The 18,858-nt window shown below is 61.6% G+C and overlaps 4 protein-coding genes across 6 annotated transcripts; 2 read left to right on the top strand and 2 right to left on the bottom strand.

Annotated features, from left to right (window-relative positions):
- Nucleotides 1-1,450: 1,450 nt before the first annotated feature.
- Nucleotides 1,451-5,747, top strand: RHBDL1 (rhomboid like 1). The gene is made up of 8 exons (XM_052680034.1): nucleotides 1,451-1,570; nucleotides 3,107-3,265; nucleotides 3,474-3,698; nucleotides 3,997-4,145; nucleotides 4,229-4,341; nucleotides 4,416-4,516; nucleotides 5,234-5,294; nucleotides 5,375-5,747. Exons 1-8 carry the CDS (start codon nucleotides 1,532-1,534, stop codon nucleotides 5,644-5,646), a joined length of 1,119 nt encoding a protein of 372 aa, XP_052535994.1. The 5' UTR covers nucleotides 1,451-1,531; the 3' UTR covers nucleotides 5,647-5,747.
- An 804-nt stretch (nucleotides 5,748-6,551) lies between these two features.
- STUB1 (STIP1 homology and U-box containing protein 1) lies at nucleotides 6,552-10,160 on the top strand. Its single transcript, XM_052680036.1, has 7 exons — nucleotides 6,552-6,758; nucleotides 7,330-7,528; nucleotides 7,610-7,775; nucleotides 8,001-8,091; nucleotides 8,652-8,708; nucleotides 8,916-9,032; nucleotides 9,196-10,160. Exons 1-7 carry the CDS (start codon nucleotides 6,567-6,569, stop codon nucleotides 9,319-9,321), a joined length of 948 nt encoding a protein of 315 aa, XP_052535996.1. The 5' UTR covers nucleotides 6,552-6,566; the 3' UTR covers nucleotides 9,322-10,160.
- Nucleotides 10,161-10,586: 426 nt separating this feature from the next.
- On the bottom strand, nucleotides 10,587-12,343 carry JMJD8 (jumonji domain containing 8). Its single transcript, XM_052680041.1, has 9 exons — nucleotides 12,203-12,343; nucleotides 12,039-12,122; nucleotides 11,860-11,908; nucleotides 11,686-11,782; nucleotides 11,542-11,610; nucleotides 11,321-11,440; nucleotides 11,185-11,252; nucleotides 10,971-11,105; nucleotides 10,587-10,862 (listed from the first exon to the last, which is right to left on the bottom strand). The coding sequence occupies exons 1-9, from the start codon at nucleotides 12,283-12,285 to the stop codon at nucleotides 10,782-10,784; spliced, it is 786 nt and encodes a 261-aa protein (XP_052536001.1). The 5' UTR covers nucleotides 12,286-12,343; the 3' UTR covers nucleotides 10,587-10,781.
- A 166-nt stretch (nucleotides 12,344-12,509) lies between these two features.
- On the bottom strand, nucleotides 12,510-18,231 carry WDR24 (WD repeat domain 24). Of its 3 annotated transcripts, none has more exons than XM_052680000.1 (10): nucleotides 18,121-18,231; nucleotides 17,001-17,673; nucleotides 16,557-16,734; nucleotides 15,472-16,147; nucleotides 15,104-15,219; nucleotides 14,058-14,179; nucleotides 13,744-13,848; nucleotides 13,319-13,656; nucleotides 12,924-13,108; nucleotides 12,510-12,840 (listed from the first exon to the last, which is right to left on the bottom strand). In XM_052680000.1, the coding sequence occupies exons 2-10, from the start codon at nucleotides 17,479-17,481 to the stop codon at nucleotides 12,672-12,674; spliced, it is 2,370 nt and encodes a 789-aa protein (XP_052535960.1). In that variant the 5' UTR covers nucleotides 17,482-17,673; nucleotides 18,121-18,231; the 3' UTR covers nucleotides 12,510-12,671. The 3 variants fall into 3 exon arrangements, with proteins under 3 accessions (XP_052535960.1, XP_052535959.1, XP_052535961.1); XM_052679999.1 differs by having other exon boundaries at nucleotides 18,081-18,189; XM_052680001.1 differs by having other exon boundaries at nucleotides 13,319-13,653; nucleotides 18,081-18,189.
- Nucleotides 18,232-18,858: the final 627 nt, after the last annotated feature.

The raw sequence follows: 18,858 nt of genomic DNA, 5'->3' as shown, positions 1-18,858 counted from the left end.
TCCTGAGGGCGGGGGCTGTCCACCCATCTGGGGAGAATTATGGGGATTTGGGGTGCAAACAGAAGCCTGGTTTCTGGATGAGGCCCTGGCCCTGCTTTCCAGCACTCAGCACTGTGCCACCTCCCTTCTGCTCCCGTTTCCCAGTGGCAGCTTTTCCCTCGCCCATTTCTGTCTCTGCAGGCTCCATCACAGGCTCTGGATACCAGGAACACGGTCTCAGTGCAGGAAAGGGATTTTCCCTGTACCTCTCCAGGGTCTTACGGTGGCCCCAGGGATGGCTAAACCCCACAGAGCACCTCTCCCACGGGTCCTGGGGAGCTGCTGCCTGTGCTCAGGGGCTGGACGAGGGCAGACACAAGGGATCCTTTCAGGGCAGAGCAGGCTCCCCAGGATGGGAGGGTATAGAGATAGATCGATCATCTGGCAGGCAGCTGGGCCAGATGCAGCATCTACCCAGTGCTGGGATGCTGCAATCCATACTGGGATGCAGATTATTGCACCAGGATGCAGGTTCCTGGACAATGATGCAGATCCTGATACTGGAATTCACATGCTCATACCAGGACGTTCGTTCTAGTGCTGGGATGCACAAACCAGGATGCACATACCTGTACTGAGATGCAGGTTTCAATACCAGGGTGCAAATTCCTATAGAAATATGTACATAGCAATACTGGGATGCTGGTAACATGCTGGGATGGACACTCTCACACTAGGATGCACAACTTGTACTGGGATGCACATACCTGTACCTGTACCAGCACCAGGATGCTGGTATCCATGCTGCAATGCTGATACCCACAGTGGGATGCTGGTACCTGTACTGGGATGCTGGTACCCATGCTGGGATGCTGGTACCCATATTGGGATGCTGGTACACATGCTGGGATGCTGGTACCCATATTGGGATGCTGGTACCCATATTGGGATGCTGGTACACATGCTGGGATGCTGGTACCCATATTGGGACGCTGGTACCCATATTGGGATGCTGGTACCCATGTCAGGATGCTGTTACACAGGCTGGGACACTACTACCCATATTATGGTACTGCTACCCATACTGGGACACCGGTACCCTTACCAAGACTCTGCTCCCCATACGGCGATGCACGAACCCATATCAGCTCCCGCAGGTTCCCGGTGCCGCCTCGCCCCCCGCAGCCCATCACAGCCCGCGGGTTCGGTGCTGCGTGCGGGGCGGAGCGGCCGCTGTTCCCGGGGTGGAGGACGGGGGGGGTCGGAGGGGGGGGACGACGAAAAGGGGGGAGCGCGGCGAGGAGGGGGAGCGCTGCGCCGCGCGCTGCGGCGGGGGCGGCTCCGTTCGGCTTCGCTCCCGCCCCCGCCTCCGCCGCCGCCCCGCTGCCACCGGCGGCTCCCGGCGCACGCAGCTCGCTGCCGGGCCCGGCGCAACGCGGGGCTGGCGGGGAGAGCCGCCCCCCCCGCCGCCCCCGCCGCCCGCTCCGCTCCCCTGCCCGGCTCGCCGGCCCCGGGCGCGGGGGAGCGGCGGAGCCCGGTGCCTGCCGGGTGCATGGACAGGAGCTCCCTGCTGCAGCTCATCCAGGAGCAGGTGAGAGCCCGGGGGGAGGGAGGGGAGCTCCGAAAAGGGGGGAGCTTCGTGCCCCGTGCCCCCAAACCGCGCGCGCGTGGTGCCGCTGAGGCCGCGCGGCTCAGCTCACTTGTGGCCTCCCTCGGGATCCCTGAAGGACGGCGGGGTGCTGAGCGACGGGGACGTTGGAAGGACCCCCCCCCAGAACCGACAGCCCCGCTGCGGGCTCGGAGCCCCGTGACCTGATTGCGGGAGCGGCGTTGCTGCGTAGCGCAGGGCAGGATCCGGCCCCGCCGCGGTACCGCTCGGTGCTCCCCGGCCCCGCAGCCAGGCACCTCCCGGCACCTCCCGGAGGTGCGTCCCGACCCAACCCGAGCAGAGCCGGCAGCATCGCCGCGGGCTGGGAGGGGATTCATCGTGGGGTTCGCGGTGCCCCTCTCGCCCCCCGGCTGCCTCCGTGACCTTGGGCGAGTCCCCCACTCCCCGCTGGGCACTGCGGTGCCGGGGTCACACCGGTGCCCCGCTGCCCTTCGGCACGGAGCGGCTCCTCGTTGGCCCCCCCCCGGCGTTGTGTGCAGGGAGATGCCTCCAAACCATCAGTGGCTCCCAGTGCTCGGTGTATGAGATGTGTGCTGGGTCCTGGTGTGGCACAGCACGTGGCATGTGTGTGGTGGGGGGACAAGGGGTACCTGGTGCTCCCTGTCTCTGTGCGTTGGTGGCTGTTGTGATGCTGTGCACATCCTGCATCCAAACGTGCACCCCGACCCTACACCAACCCTGCACCCTAACTGTACGCCTTCACCTCAAACCTACACCCAATCCTATATCCAACACTGCACCCCAACTCTACACTCAACCCTGCACCTAACCCTACACCCAAACCTCCGCACAACCCTACACTCAACCCTTCACCCAACACTGCACCCCAACTCCTCACTCCACCCTGCACCCAATCCTGCACCCAAATCTTCACCCATGCTTCCAACCCAACTCTGCACCCCAATCCTGTACCCAATCTTACACCCAATCCTATACCCAACCCAGCTCCCACTCTGCACTCAGTGGGGATGGGGCACCCAGTAGTGTGGGGTGCCCAGTGGTGTGGGTCACCTGTTGGTCACGGGGTGCCCAGTCGCATGGGGTATCCATTGGATAAGGGGTGCCCGTGCGGTGTGGGGTGCTCCAGCACAGGTGCTGTGGAGCCGGGAAATGCAGGTGCATGGAAGCTGTGAGGGAGGAGAAGAAGGAGGAGAAGGAGGAGGAGGAGGCTGTGCCAGCACCGCGCGTGTGTTTGGCTTCATGGCTTCCTGGCTGGCAGGCTGCTGGCAGTGGGGAAAAACTGAGTGGGAGAGTGGTGGCTGCGTGGCTCGCCGTGGGGATGGCACAGCTCTGTGATTTGCACAGCACAGAGCATGGGGGAGGGAGGGGAGGGACAAGGGACATGGGGTGGCAGCGATCCGGGTCACCCAGCTGCTTAGGGATGCAGGTTTCCATCCTGGGATGCAGGTTCCTGTGCCAGGATGCAGCCTGGCCATGCCCGTGCTGTTCTCCCTGCAGCTTGACCCTGAGAACACCGGTTTCATCGGCGTGGAGACGTTTGCCAGCCTCGTGCACAGCCATGAGCTGCCTTTGGATCCTGCCAAGCTGGACATGCTGGTGGCCCTGGCACAGGGCAATGATGAAGGGCAGGTCTGCTATCAGGAGCTGGTAGACCTGGTCAGTGCAGGGGTGACACGGCAATGGGAGCGGGTGGGTGCCACCCTGTGTGGGGTGGAATGGGATGGGACAGGATGGGACAGGATGGGATGGGGTGGGATGGGGTGGGATGGGGTGAGATGGGGTGGGGTGGGCACCCTCCAGTGCAAGCCAGGACCGGGTGCCCGCAGCTGGTTGTGGCGATGGTGGCCACAGGCTCTCTCCACAGATCAGCAGCAAGCGCTCAAGCAGCTTCAAACGTGCCATCGCCAACGGGCAGCGAGCCCTGCCCCGGGATGGGCTCCTCGATGAGACTGGGCTGGGCTTCTACAAGCGTTTCGTTCGCTACGTGGCCTATGAGATCCTGCCCTGTGAGATGGACCGGCGCTGGTACTTCTACCAGCACCGCACGTGCCCCCCACCTGTCTTCATGGCAGCTGTCACCCTCACCCAGGTGCCTGAACCCGGCCGCTTGTGGTGCCTGTGGGGTCTTAGACATGGAGTGGGTTGGGTGATACCAAACGTGATGCTGCGATTCCCGTGGGGTCTCAGACCTGTGGTGGAAGGGACAGCCGACCCTATGTGTAAAAAATCCCATCCCCACCGGGGATTCATCCCGAGGGTGACCCTGGCTGCGATACGCCAATGCCCTCAGTATGCCAAGGGGCGAATGTCCCCAGTGGTGGTGTCCCCCTGCAGGACGGCAGTGTCTCTGCAGTGCTGGGGTGCAACGGTCCTGTGCTTTCCCACAGATCATCGTGTTCCTGTGCTATGGGGCCCGGCTAAACAAGTGGGTGCTGCAAACCTATCACCCCGAGTACATGAAGAGCCCCCTGGTCTACCACCCTGGGCACCGCGCCCGCGCCTGGCGCTTCCTTACCTACATGTTCATGCACGTGGGGTGAGTCCCTGCTCTCAGCGGGATTCCTACAGCCCGGCCCATCTCACACGTCACCTTACGGTGTCCCATGGTGTCCCCTGCAGGCTGGAGCAGCTAGGGTTCAATGCCCTCCTGCAGCTGATGATCGGGGTGCCCCTGGAGATGGTGCATGGCATCCTGCGCATCAGCTTCCTCTACCTGGCCGGTGTCCTTGCAGGTGGGCACATGCCTGTCCCCATCCCCGTCTCCCTGCTGTCCCTCCGTCCCTGATTAATGGGGAACGTGTGGCAGGGTCCCTCACCGTCTCCATCACGGACATGCGGGCACCTCTGGTCGGAGGCTCAGGTGGGGTGTATGCACTCTGCTCGGCGCATCTCGCCAACGTCGTCATGGTCAGCAGCGGGGGCACCTCGGGGGGTGGGCAGCAAGGGGTGAGGTTTGGGGGTGGGCATCGTGAGGAGGGCATCCCTGGGTAGGCAGCAGGGGGTGGATGTCGTGGGGTGAGGTCGTGGGATGGGTTTTGTGAGTTGTGCATCCTGGAGTAAGATCGTGGGGTGGGCATAATGAGGTGGGTGTCACTGGGTGGGCACCGTGGAGTGAGAGTGCAGGGTGGATAGCATGGGGTGGGCAGCATGGAGTAGGCATCGTGGTGTGAGATCACGGGGTGGGTGTCGTGGGGTGAATCTGTGGGACAGCACCGTGGGGTTGACATGATATGGTTGGTTGGTTCCGTGGGATGAAACTGTAGGGTGGGCATCGTGGACTGGGCACCGTGGTGTGAGACTGTGCTGTTACATCGCAGTGTGGGCATCACGGTGCGAGACGGTAGGGTGGTCACCATGGGTTTGGGCATCGTGGGGATGAGATTGTGGAGTGAATACCATGGGGTGGGCACCTGGGGTGAGTCTGTAGGGTGGTCTTCATGGCACAGGCATCACGGGGTTAAGACCATCGGGGCCAGAATACGGTTTGGGCATCAAGGGGTTGTGCCACTGGAGGGCGGCACCTCGGGTTAGCGCGGCTGGCAGGCAGGGCCGGGGCACACCGTGGGGACGGGGCTCAGCTCCGCGCGGTGCCCCGTGCCCACCCACCCATCCGTCCGCCCTCAGAACTGGGCCGGGATGCGTTGCCCCTACAAACTGCTGCGCATGGTGCTGGCGCTGGTGTGCAGTGAGTACGGGGACAGCGGGGACGGGGTTGGGGTCAGCAGCTCGGGTGAGGATTCCGATGCCACGGCCGCTGTCCCGCAGTGAGCTCAGAGGTGGGACGCGCCGTGTGGCTCCGCTTCTCGCCTCCGCTGCCAGCCTCGGGTCCGCAGCCCAGCTTCATGGCACACCTGGCGGGGGCCATCGTGGGCATCAGCATGGGGCTGACCATCCTGCGCAGCTACGAGGAGAGCCTGCGGGACCAGTGCGGCTGGTGGGTGGTGCTGCTCTCTTACGGCACCTTCCTGCTTTTCGCCGTCTTCTGGAACATCTTCGCCTACGACCTCCTGGGGGCACAAATCCCCCCCCCGCCCTAAGGACAACCCCCGCCCCCTTTGTCGTCCCTATAGATGCCCTTTTTCTAGCGATGGCCAAAGGCCCGGCGGAGGGGGGGGGGGTCCCCGCGCGGCACATGGGGACGCGTTGCCCCCTCGGTGCTAGCGACCGCGCTGGGCCCCTCCGTGCCCCCCCCCCCCTTGTGAAGGATGCTTCAGCCCCGTCAGCACAGAGCCCCACCCTGGGAATGGCCCCCGCAGCCCCTTCCCGGGCTCCCCGAAAATCTGTGTCCCCTCTCCTCCCCCCCCATCCCGGGAATAGCGGGGCCCAACGCGGAGCCATTTATTTTTCTATGCCAAAAGAACCGTCCGCGGGGGGGGGGTGGGGATGGGAGGGGGAAGAGAAACCCCCCCAGCGCCCCCCCCCCCCGGCCCCGCGCTGCTGTCGGTGCCCCCTAAAAAGCTGTTATGGGGTGGGGGTGGGGGAACTGCCCGCCCACCCCTCCCTTTTTTTGGAGTAGAAATAAATATTTTGCACACGGCCCCTCCCTGGGGGGTGCTTCGTGGGTGAGGGTTATTAATTTGGGGTTAATTAAGGATTGCCGGCTGAGTTAATTAGGGCAGCGCTCATGCGAGAAAGAGGGAACCCGGGGATGGGTTACTGGGGCGGAAAACGGGGGCGGGAGGGGGGCAGCGCGCCGGCGGGGACCCAGACCAAGCCCCGCCCCTTTCCCCGCCCACAACGCGCAGACCACGCCCTCTAAGAGGAACAACGCCCTTCGCAGGCCACGCCCACAAACAAACAACGCCCTCTGCTCTAACCACGCCCACAAAAGTCCACCAAGGCCACGCCCCCCTGTTGACGCCACGCCCCGGAAGTGGAGGGGCGGGGCGGCGCTGTCGCAGTGCGCGGCCGGAGGCAGCGGAGCCGCCGGCCCCGAAAGGCCGGGTCGGGCCGGGCCATGAAGGGGAAGGAGGAACGGGAGCGGGAGGGCGGCGGCGGCGGTGCGGCCGGGCCGGGGGCCGCGGGGCCGGGAGCGGGGGGAGGCAGCCCCGAGAAGAGCCACAGCGCGCAGGAGCACAAGGAGCAGGGCAACCGGCTCTTCGGCGGCCGCAAGTACCCCGAGGCCGCTGCCGCCTATGGCCGCGCCATCGTGAGTGTCTCCCGGGTCCGATCCTCCCCGCCTCCTCCCACCACCCGGTCCTCCCTTGTCCCGACGTCCCGGTGCCCCCCTATCCCGGGCCCTGTCCTCCCCAGCGATGCCCACCTATCCAGGGCCCTGTCCCCCCCTCCCCGGTGCCCCCTTGCCCAAGACCCTGTCATCGTTCCCCTTCCCCCCGGTGTCCCTCTGTCCGGGGCCCTGTTGTTATCTGATGTTCCCTTGCCCAAGGCCCTGTCCCCTCACCCCCTGGCATCCCCCTGCGCAAGGCTCTATCTGCCTGCCCCTCCCGGTGTCCCCTCCCGGAGGTCCCTGTTCTCAGGGCCGTGTAGTTATCCCTGTTGTCTCCTGCCCACAGCCCTGTCCCCACCGGTAGCTGTAAGGCTGTGGGGCCAGGTTACCCCCCACACCTCCCTATGGAGCTGCAGCTCCTAACTTGTCCCCTCCCTGCTGAGCTGGCATTCCAAGGTTGGGTGACAGCACCCTGTTGTCTCACGCCCGTCGCTTTATCCTGCTCCCCATGGCATCCCCGTGGGCAGGGAGGTGACGCGTGGTTGCCCCGCAGAACCGGAACCCTTTGGTGGCCGTGTATTACACCAACCGGGCGCTGTGCTACCTGAAGATGCAGCAGCACGACAAGGCGCTGGCTGACTGCAAGCGGGCCCTGGAGCTGGATGGGCAGTCTGTCAAGGCTCACTTCTTCCTGGGGCAGTGCCAGATGGAGATGGAGAACTACGACGAGGCCATCGCCAACCTGCAGAGAGGTGAGCGGCGGCCAGGAGAGGGCTGTCCCCATGGTGTGGCAGGACTCACATCTGCTTTGTTCCCCCCCCCTTCCACTGTAGCCTATAACCTCGCCAAGGAGCAGCGGCTGAATTTTGGGGATGACATCCCCAGCGCGCTGCGCATCGCCAAGAAGAAGCGCTGGAACAGCATTGAGGAGAAGAGGATCAACCAAGAGAACGAGCTGCACTCTTACCTGACCAGGCTAATCATGGCCGAGAAGGAAAGGTAACGGCAGCCCTTGTTTCACTTGACTTCCTGAGCCCCAAGGTGGGGGTGATGTGTGTGAGACAGGAGGTGGGAGAAGGAGCGAGCTGCTGGGAGGATCTCAGTGTGCCACGAGGCTCTGAGTGCAGCACCCCTATGCCTGCAGTGTGCAGAACCCTGGGGCTGGGTCAGCAGCAGTCTTGTTGCTGCTGCTGCTCCATGCTTTCACCAATGCCTCTGTCACAGGGAGCTGGCTGAGTGCCGGAAAGCTCAGCAAGAAGAAAACGTGGATGAGAGCCGGGGCCGTGTTCAGCTGGCCGGCATTGAGGCCAAACACGTGAGTGGCTGTGTGTGGGCACAGCAGGCAGGAGGGAAGCAGGGCTCCCCAAAGCCTCCCTGGTGCTGCTCCCTCCTCTCCTTGGCTCCACACGAGCTCCTGTCACAGGATTTTCATCCCCCTTGTGCGTTCTGCTGTCCCCTGTGCTGTCACCCTCCTGTCCCAGCCAGGCAGCGGTGCTGCTGCTCGTGCCCTGCCAGCTGCATGCCCGTGATTCCTCGACAGCTGTGCAATGGGAGCAGCTCGTGGCTGCCTGTAGGTCTGCGTGGTGTCCTGGAGCAGGGGACTAATCCTGGGATAAAAATAGCCCTGCAAAGGACGGTTATTTTTAAGCTGGATCATTTTTGCCACGCAGTTTGGCCTGGAGGGGTGGGAACCAGGGGCTGTGAAACAAAGAATCTGGCTCTGAACCTGTGGCCGGATCCCTGCCCACGCTGTGGGATTGGTCCTTTCTGTGGGCAGTAAGTGCTCAGAGCAGCCACAAAGGTGTGGGCTTGCTCCCTGCCTGCAGCTTGTTGACATGGAGCTGTGCCCCCACTCAATAAAGGTTCCTTTTCCAGGACAAGTACCTGGCAGACATGGATGAACTCTTCTCTCAGGTGGATGAGAAGAGGAAGGTGAGTGTACCCCTGCACATGCTCCCTGCTCTCCCTACCCAGCACTGCTTGCTGTGACCCTCTTTAGTCCCTGCTGCCAATGTGGACTTAAAAATCTTCCTCTGTCTGAGCTGATGCGCTGCACGGCTGCATCCTCACCACCACCCCTCAGCCCTTTGTTGTTTTTGCTGCTGCAAACCTAACCCAGCTCTGCTTCACTCGAGCCAGAAGCGCGACATCCCTGACTACCTATGCGGGAAGATCAGTTTCGAGCTGATGAGAGAGCCCTGCATCACACCCAGCGGGATCACGTACGACAGAAAGGACATAGAGGAACACCTCCAGGTACTGCAGAGATGTGGGCTCTCCTGCGCCGCTGCCTCCTCCCCTGGCAGCAACCGGGAGTTTTGGGCTCAGATGCTGCGCCCCACCCCCTCCCCTCCCCCCCATGCTGCTGGCCTGGGGCCAGGCACGCAGTGTAACCGGTTCCTGGCCACCTCCCTTGCAGCGCGTGGGTCATTTCGATCCGGTGACGCGGAGTCCCCTGACCCAGGACCAGCTCATCCCCAACCTCGCCATGAAGGAGGTGATCGACGCCTTCATCTCGGAGAACGGCTGGGTGGAAGATTACTGATGGCCGAGGGGTGATGCTGCTGCTCCCCTTCCCCCCACCCCCCGTGGGCTCTCCCCAGCTGCAGGCTGCTCGTGCTGGGCTGGCACCATGCCTTACTCCCTGTCTGTCTGTCCCCCTCTGCTCTGGGTGCCCAGAGACCCGTCGGCAGTGCTGAGTGAGGGTCCATCGCCTTCTCCCCTTCCTGCAGAACCGTAGCAGCTGGGGGGGATCGTGGTGCTGGGGGAGCCCTGGCTGCTGCGGTGGGAGGGGACCAGGAAGGGCCCAACAGTGTTATCATAGTTCCGAGGGAAGAGACAGGACCCCTCCATGCTGACAATCTCCAATGGTCACGCCCCTGGAGCTGCCTGGGGCGAGTGCTGGTGCTCCCTGCACTGCTCTGGCTGCATTCCCTCCCTGTGTACATAGGTTTTCTTCCCATTCCATCACCTGTGGGGACAGAGTCATGTCTCACTGGTTCCTGTAAATAGCCATGTGCTGGGGTGGGAGATGTTTTCTCTGCCTGTCTCCTGCCTTGCTCTGGGGCTTCTGGGAAGCTACTGTCCCTGGCTGGAAGGGGTGGCTGCCTGTGTATACCCTCCCCTGCCAGCCCTGGGGCTGGGGTTCCTGGGACCAGATTCATTTTCCTTCTAATGAAATCCCTTTTGAGAAGAAAAAAACAACAGAACAGAAAACCACCAACCCTGCATTGGACTGAGGCTGCAGTGTGGGGTGGCATCGGCGTTGCTGGGTGGTCGGCCTGCAGCCTGCCTGGCTTTTGAGTGCTTTCTGGACAGTTTGCCAATGTCATTAAAACAAAACGAAACAAAAAACATTCAGCAATAAATGTGAAAAGAGCTCGAGTGCTTCAGGAACCTCTCTGCAGTGGGCTGGGGATAGCAGTGCATTGCCCAATTGGAGGGGCAGCTGTCCCAGGCGTGTCCTGGGGGCTTGTGCTGATGCATTTGAGCTTTTTTGTGCCTGGGTAAACCTGAACCAGTCCTTTGGCATGCCAGAGATGAGACTGGAAAGTGTGTGAGTGGGGTGCAGAGATGCATAGCAGCCCACTGACTGTGGCTGGGACTGTTTGCTCCCATCCTCCTTTTGCTGCCTTGGGATCAGTGCTGGCACCAAGGCACAGGTTCAGCCACCCCTGCATCCAGCAAAAGCTGCTCCAGTATACAGCAAAAGGCAGCAGCAGCCCCCACCCCTGACCCACCCTCCTGGGGTGGGCTGAGGTTCATCCCAGCTACGGGCAACAGGGATGGTGTAACACCTGCAGCACTACATCAGTGTGTCAAGTTTAATCCAAGTGGGTGTGAGAAATCCAGTTAAAAACCACAGTTCTGGTGCTTGGTCCGAAAACCAGGGTTTGAGGGGTGGCCTGTTGGCACTGCCTTGGTCCCAAGCCCACAGGATGCTCTGGGATGATACAGGGATGCTGGTGGCAGTCCTCAGGCACAGTGGGATGTGGGCACCTGGCTCTACCCCAGGAAGGTGGAGATGAAGACGCTGGTGTCCAGGTTGAGCGTGGCATGCCACCAGCGGTCGGGGAAATACAGCACCTGCAGGAGAGCGCAGCAAGAATGCCTTTTGGGACTGGGAAGGCAGCCCTGTGCCCTCCTGTGCTTCACAGCAGGGTGAGGAGGGCACGGAGCCGCTGCAGGACTCACCTCCCCGGGCCGGATGGTGCACTCCAGTGGGCGTTCCTCTGGTGGCAGCGTGGGGTAGGTGTGCTGGAGCCAGGCCAGCGTGGTCTCATTGGGGTGGAAGTGGGGTGTTTTATCGGGTGGGTAGAGGAACCAGCGCTGGAAGGAAGGCAGCAAGGAGGCTCAGCCCGCAGTGATCCCTCAACGAACCCCAATTTTCCCTATGGGAAGTGCTCACCTTCCTGCCAAAGATAACCTCGGAGTAACCGGGGCCGTGCCAGTGGAAGGGAACACCAGAGCCTGAGCCTAAGGGGTGAAATGTGTGCTGTGCCAACCCTGAGCTGCCCACGCCCCACACCCAGCCCGGCACCCACCTGCAATCCCAAAGCTGTAGGCTCCGCTGGTGCCCGGGATGCGGAAAGGTGGGGGCACGTAGTGCTGGAAAAGGGATCCCCACTCGGTGAAGTTGTTGTCCCCGAAGAAATAGAGGGTGTCTGTGGGAAATGCGGGGGGATGGGGGGGAGGGCATGGAGCCGTGAGGAGCAGTGAGGGATGGGTGCTGCAGGTGGGTGCATGTAGGGGCTGTGCTACCCACCGCTGCCCAGTGCTTCTGGGTCCTGCGGCTTCAGGAGCTGCTCCACGTACTCCTGGAAGGGGACATCCACTGCGGGCACAGGGACAGCTCAGGGAGCTGCGGGGATAGCGGGATGGAGACAGACAGCCCCCTCTGTGCCCTCACCTTTGCGGTAGGAGTACGTGTTGGCCGTGCTGAGCCGCACCAGGCGCTCCCCGAAGGCAGCAAGCAGCTTCTGGCGGGTGCAGAGGGCCCGAAAAGCCTGCAGGCCAAATCATCACCAATCCCGCAGCCGCTGCTGACCTCGCTGCCACCCAACCCAGCGTTCCCAGCACTCACCGAGTTGTCGGTGACCCCGCGGAGGATGACGGGCCGGGAGAAGGCGAACCTGGCAGAGAGCAGCGCGACCGGGCGGGGTCCCCAGCGGGCACCGGGAGCTGAGACCCCCCCGAGGGCAGCGGGGCTGCCCCTCTCACCCCGCTATATCTCCCCCTACCCCATCCCGGAGCCGCCCGTACCGCTGCAGGAAGAGAGCGGGGCTCATGGAGCCGTCGGTTCTCAACACCGTGCACCGCTGCTCCTCCGGCACATCGCCCGTCTGCCTGCAACGAGAGCGCGCTCGGTGCCGGCCCCGATAGCAGCAGCAGCAGCAGCAGCATGCCGCCTTACCGGCCGCCCTTACCAGCCGCCTGCATCGCCTGCGAGCCGGGCCCGGGCCCAGGCCAAGGCCAGCAGTATCGTCAACATCCGCCACGCTGCCGCCATGGCAGTGGCCCCGGGACTGCAGCTCCCGGCATGCACCGCGCCGCACCACGCTACAGCGTCCGGTGAGGGCCACGCCTTAAAGGGGCCACGCCTTAAAGGGGCCACGCCTTAAAGGGGCCACGCCTTAAAGGGGCCACGCCTTAAAGGGGCCACGCCTTAAAGGGGCCACAGCTGCGCTAGTGGGAGGTGGCCCCCGCAGGGCGTAAAGCAACAAGAAGCCGCGCTCAGCTTTGGGTTTAATTCAGTACAAAATGGCTGCCTCCAGAAATAAATACAAAGAGAGGGGTGGGAGGGCTGAAGGCTGCATTGCTGCAGCAGAAGCCTCCCAGCACCGTTTCCTGCTCCCCAGCCCCCACAGTCCTGCTGCCCCCGTGCGGCTGTTGGGCTCAGGTGTACTCGCAGAGGTGGCCGCAGCCCGCCGGGCAGTGTGAGCTGGTCTCCAGCCACTTCATGATGTGCTGCAGATGGCCGCCGTGGCTGCAGCCCTGGCACCAGACAAACAGCCCCTTCACCACGTGGTGGCACACGGCGCACATGCTGGCACACTGCCGACACCTGTGCCGGAGAGAAGGGGTGAATAAAGAGCCTGATGCCGTGGCCCCCCATCCTCTCAGTCCCCCTTGCTCCCGAGCCCTCACCTGTCACAGATCCACCCCCTGTTGCTCATGGGCCGCTTGCAGTTGCTGCAGTTGATGTGGAGGGTGGTGGAGGCTTGGTTGAGGCAGTTGATGGCACGGCAAGTGCTCAGCTTGATCACCTCGTTGGAGATGTTCCAGAGCTGGAAGCGCTGCAGCAGGTCGATGTAGGAGGTGTACCAGTGCTCCTGGGGATGAATGCACACAGCTCAGTGCCAGCTCCCCAACACCATCCCAACCCCAGCACCAAGAGGCAGAGTCCCAGCTTGTTCCCACATTGGCAAGCTGTTGCAGCAGTGCTGGAAAGAGCCTTCCAGGAAAGGACTCAGATTAAAAACAGTGAGGAAAAGGCAGAGGGCACCCACTCCAGGGGCTGCAGAGGGGCCTCCTTTGGGTACCTGGGTCTGCTCATCGATCTCCTTGCGGATTCGGTCTCCCAGCACAATGAGCACAGACACAGCTGTCTGCACATCCCCCTGCTCGGCGTAGAAGAGCAGTGTGTCACGCACAATGGGGTTGAAGAAGTCAGAGGGCAGGCGGTTCTCATAGAGCGAGTGGGAGATGGAGATGAGGGAGAAGGACTCCACGGGTGTCAGGGACACCGTCTCGGCCTCGTTGCCGCTGACGTGGGGGGAGTCAGCCTTGTCCTGCAAGTGGTCCAGGGCTGATGGGTTGTCCACAATTTCGTGACGCAGGGGGAAGGCTTCCTGGGGAAGGCTGTACTCCTGCTCTTCTGCTGCAAGGAAAGCCGTGGGGTATGAGTACAGAAGGACAGGTGAAGATCCAGCTGGATGGACAGAGGACAGGAGCAGCTCTTGCTCACCGTGTGGGTTCTCGTGGTCCATCATATACAGGTCATCTTCATCCGCCTCCACGTCTCCCAGCAGGTAGTCTGCAGGGACATCACTGCCCTCTGTCTCCTCGTTGTCTGTGGAGAGAGAAATCAGCACATCCCCCTTGGCCAAGGGGTGATTCACACCCCAAGGATGTGCCCAAGAATCAGCAAACCCCCGTTACAGGATACATGGATACATTCATCCCTCTATCCCACAGCAGAGCCACCTGTGGCTGGGACTTGTGCCACCAGTGATGACCTGAGGAACAGCCTCAGGACTGTGCCCACCCCATAAACCTTACCCTCATTGTTGATCAGGGTGGAGGAGGAATCCATGAGGATATTTTCCGTGCGGCTTTCTCCTTTGCTGCGATCCAGCCTCGACTCGCTGCCCAGCCCAGAGGGGATGTCCTTCAGGTTAAAGCTGCGAGAGAGGCCACTTGCTTCATTTAAAAGTCACAGCATACAGACTGGCTTTATGGCTCCAGCTGGCATTTCAAAAAGGCACGGTAATTTTGCTGAGGGCAAAGTCAGCTGTCCCCACTTTAACCCTAAAAACCTCAGTCCACCACAATTGTTAGCACAGCCCTTTCTCCCCGTCTGGCATCGCCGTGCACCCATCACAGAGGCGTCTCCTTAAGCAACTTCAGAGCTGAGCAAACACTTGACTCCATTTCTCGATGCTTACATTCAGCTTAGAAGTGGGTAAATGAGAGCTGCCTCTCTGCATGATGCTCTGTTTGTTACGCATCACTGCTCACGGGCTCCACCAGGACAGAAAAGGAACTGAAAGGAGCTGACGCAGAGCCACGCTTTCCAGTCTGGATCTGCGGTTTTGAGGTGATGGCAGTGACTTGTCTGGCTGCAGAACTTGGCTGGTGGCAGGGCAATGTTTGAAGCTATTGGAGTCTTTGCTGCTTATCCTGGGAGCCCAGCCCTTTCAGGTCTAAGAACTAATTAGGAGCCCTCACTCCTCACTTTCATATGTCGTTTGGAAGAGGAAAAACAAGTTTTCCTGCTGCATCAGTACACAATGAGTTTCCAAACCCCATGAACTACAAACAGAGAGGAGCTGTGCTCTCCCTTCAGAAGAGGAAGACCTCTCTGACTGCAGCAAGAAGGGGGGTGAGGGGGGCATTCTGCATCCCCAAACCCCAGCACAGCCAGCTTCATACCCTGTTTCAGATAAAGGAAACAACAGCAGAAGCCCACAAGGCTCAAGGCCAGGCTGGCCCTCTCTTCTCATACCTATATAGGAAACAGCTGCACTCAGATGATACCATCCTACATAGCAGCATGGGACTGAGGCTGGGATTCTGCTCTGCTGCTTGTGGGACTGCTCCGTTACCTGTTCATGAGTGGGAGAGTGGTGCTGCCCTTCCCCATGCTGTGATTGAGGTTGGTGGATGACACAGTGCCAAGGCTGGAGTAGATGATCCGGAGCATCGTCCACGTTTGAGCCACCTGTGTGTGAGAGCTGCAGTCAGACTTCATCTCTTAAAAAGCAGCCCGACTCCCATCATCTGTCAATCTACCAAGCTAAGAAGGCCCACGGGGACGTCAAGTTTCTGGGCACAGAAAGAAATTTGTGCTTGCTGTAGGCAACAGCACTACAGATCTGTGCTAGGGCTGAGTGACACCTTCTGAGGACAGCTGCAGGGCAGAGAAGGGACAGAGAGACCAAACAGCAGAGCCAGTACCTCCACCCATGCTCACCTGGTTGCGGTCCAAGCCCTTGGCCACCTTGGCATTGTGGTCACAGAGCTCGGCCAGGGGCCTGCCGGCCAGTGCGTACTGCTTGGCAGTGTGCACAAACCAGTCCATGCTGCCACTTTCCACGTCCGTCTCGAAGACGCTGAGGGCACTGGAGGAGGAGATGTACTCAAACTGCTCTGTGGGGTCCAGCTTGCGCTTGAAGAAGATGGGGTGGCGGCGGTCCCCGATGTAGGGCTTGCGGTTGGAGTCGGAGGAGATGAGACTTTCCTTGGCTGCGAAGGCCAGGTCTCCATAAAGGCTGTAGCACAGCCCCTCGGGGTTGGCCCTGTCGATGGGCTGGCTGGCATCCTTGAAGATGTGCTGGTAAAGGGTGCTGTCCTTGGAGCCGGACAGGAGGAAGTAGGGGTCGTGGAGGTGACGCCACACGATGCCCGTGGTGACATCCTTGTGCTCCTCAAACATGGCAGAGGGGATGAAGGGCCGCCGCACGTCCCACACGTAGATGTTGTGGTCCACCATCATGGAGCAGGTGGCAATGTGGTGCTTGCACTCTGGCCGCCACTTCACCCGGGCTACGGAGGCGATGGTCTGCACGCAGTAGATTTCCTTGGCCCGCGTGGTGTTCATGTCCCAAACCTTCACCATCTTATCCCGGCCGCCTGTTGCCAGCCAGCCCCTGTGAGAAGGATGAAGGAAGATGATGACACACTGGACAGTGGGACGGGTGGTGCCCACAACACAGATGTACCCATGAGACTTGTCCACACCACGGGGGGCAGCTGGGCTGCAACCGCATCCTCCCACACGCTGACCTAACGCCTCTCCTCTCAAACCACGAGGTCAGACAGCACCTCTCCCTCCTGTCTCAGAGTAACGCCCTGCACTTTTGAAACCAAGCTCAACTGACAGGCTCCCAGCTCCCCCTACTCCTTTCTCCATCCTCAAGAAAACCTGTTTCCATCTTCCAACACCAACGCAAGATGCTGGGGTCAGAGAGCCTGCTTTGCTCTGGAAGGCCCCAAGCCATTTATACGGCTCTCTGCTGCTAAGCTTGAGCAGCTGGCAGGGCCTGACTCCGTACCCACCGGTCCTCGGGGTGCCAGTCACAGCAGAAGACGGGGCCGTTGTGGGCTGTGAACATCCTCTCATAGCGGTCGGGCCGGCGGATGTCCCACAGCTGCACGTTGCCATTCTCAAAGGTGGCAGCAAAGGTGAAGTAGTCGCGGATGCTGAACTGCACATCACGCACACTCTCCGACTGGCCTGAGCGGGGAGAGAAGTTTTGGTGCAGTGAGACACAGCCCCAGCAATGCTAACAACTAAGAACTGAAAAACCTTGGCAACATTGCTGTGGGAGAGACATGGAGTCCCCCAGCCCTGAGAAGAGGGAAGGAGGGCCCGGTGCAGTCCCTATGAGCCTTACTAAGCCCACGCTGAGCGGCCAAAGCCTCTCGGCTCCCTCCCTGCTGACTCCAACCCTCCTCATAGTCCTGGGCAAGCAGAGGAACAAGCAGAGATTGGGCTCATACCAGAGAAGGTGCTGACAGAGTCCTTCTTGCGCAGGTCAAAGCACTTCATGTAGCCGTCCTGGGAGCCGCTGAGCAGCATATACACCTCGGTGGGGTGGAAGCAGACTTTGTTGACGGTGCGTTTGTGCTCGGTGAACAGCTGGTCCTGCTTATTGCGGGACGGCTTGCCCAGGTTCCAGGTGACCACCACGCCATTGGTGGCGGCTGTGGCCAGCAGGTTCTCATCCATCTGGTGCCACACCACGTCGGCGCAGCTGAAGTTCAGCGAGGGCTTGCGGCCCACACGGAGGTTCAGCTTCTCCACAAACTGCTCCTCTTCGATGGAGTAGATCTTGAAGATGTTACGGCCGGCCACCACCACCTGGGCTGCGTCGCGGCACACGCTGATGGCGTTGGCAGGGGCGTCCAGGTGACAAAACATGGTGCGCCCTGTCAGGGTGTTGCCCCCCAGGGCTGTGCTCACCCTGGCCATCTTCTCCATGGCCGTCCTCGGCGCAGGGTCCCCTCTCTGGGAGCGGGCTCGGAGACTGGCAGCCCCGCAGGCTGCATCCAAGCCCCAGCGGCCGCCCCGTGTCCCCTCAGCCAGCGCTGGTCAGGGGTGGGAATGGCTCCGGGGTGTTCTGGGTTTGCATCAACTGCGTGGGAAGCAGAGAGGCTAAAGCTCGTTTGGTACCTGTGAGGAGAGAGACAGAGCTCACGCCAGGCTCAGTGGCCGCTCCTTGGGGTGCTCCCCAGGGCTCCCTGCTACCTGTGTGTGTAGGAACAGATCCCTGTGGGGCCAGGGGCTGCTGCGGGACACAGGGACTGCCTGCAGACCTCCCTCCCAGCCCCTCTCCATCCAGACAGGCCCCCTGAGCCCCTCAGAGCCTGCATGCCCTCATATCATGTCCTGCTGTGGCCCACAGCCCCCTCAGAGCCCCCTCACAGCACCCACAGGCCCCCAACCAGGCCGACAGCCCCCTCAGGGCCCCACCAGGGCCTGCAGCCACCCCACAGCCTCCTGCGAACCCCCTCAGAGCCTTCTCCCGACCCACAGCTCCCTCAGGACGCTCTCGGAGCCCGCTGTCACCCTCTACGCACCACGGGTTCACCCCTCGGAGCCTCCCATCGCCTCCCGTACCGCAGCCCCGCCGGCAGCAAGAGACCCGCAGGCCCCGCCGGCCCTGCCGGCCCTAAGCCCCGCCCCTTCCGGCGCTACGGAAAGGGAGCAACATCCCGTCAAGTCACGCCCCCTAGCCAGGCCACGCCCCTTAACCAAGCGACACCCCTTAGTCAGGACGCGCCCTCCATCAGGCCACGCCCCCTAACAGGCCACGCCCCCTCTAACCAAGCCACGCCCCATATCTAGGCCACGCCCACACAAAAGGCATCGGAGCGCGTTTGGTGTGGTGGGGAATGGGGGCACGGTGGGGGGGGCAGGGGTGCACTGGGGGATATGGGAGCTATGGTGGGATGTGAGGGTGTGCCGGGGGTTATAGGGAGATGTGGGTGTTATGGGGGGGGTTCTGGAGGCTTGGGGGGATATAGTGGTGCATATGGGATATGTGGGGCACTGGATATGGATGGCTCTGGGATGTTCTTGGGGGTGCAGTGGGGGATATGAGAGGGTACAGTGGGATATAGGGTACATTGGAGGATATGGAGCCTATAGGGGGCTGGATTCGAAAATGGGGATGTGAGCCAGGGATGTGGGAAGTGTGGAGAGAGCTGGGGGGGTGCTGGGAGATATGGGGAGACACGGGCAGGGGAATGTGGGGGGGTCACGAGGGTGCACAGGGGACATGGGTTATGGGAAGGTATGGCAGATGGGCTGGGGGAAATGGGGAGGCACTGGGGTTATGGGGGCACACTGCAGCTT

The sequence above is a fragment of the Tympanuchus pallidicinctus genome, unplaced genomic scaffold, assembly GCF_026119805.1.
Source record: "Tympanuchus pallidicinctus isolate F22 unplaced genomic scaffold, pur_lepc_1.0 scaffold18, whole genome shotgun sequence".
Lineage (NCBI taxonomy): Eukaryota > Metazoa > Chordata > Aves > Galliformes > Phasianidae > Tympanuchus > Tympanuchus pallidicinctus.
Note: the sequence above shows the minus strand (reverse complement) of the source record. Positions and strands in the feature narration are given on the sequence as shown.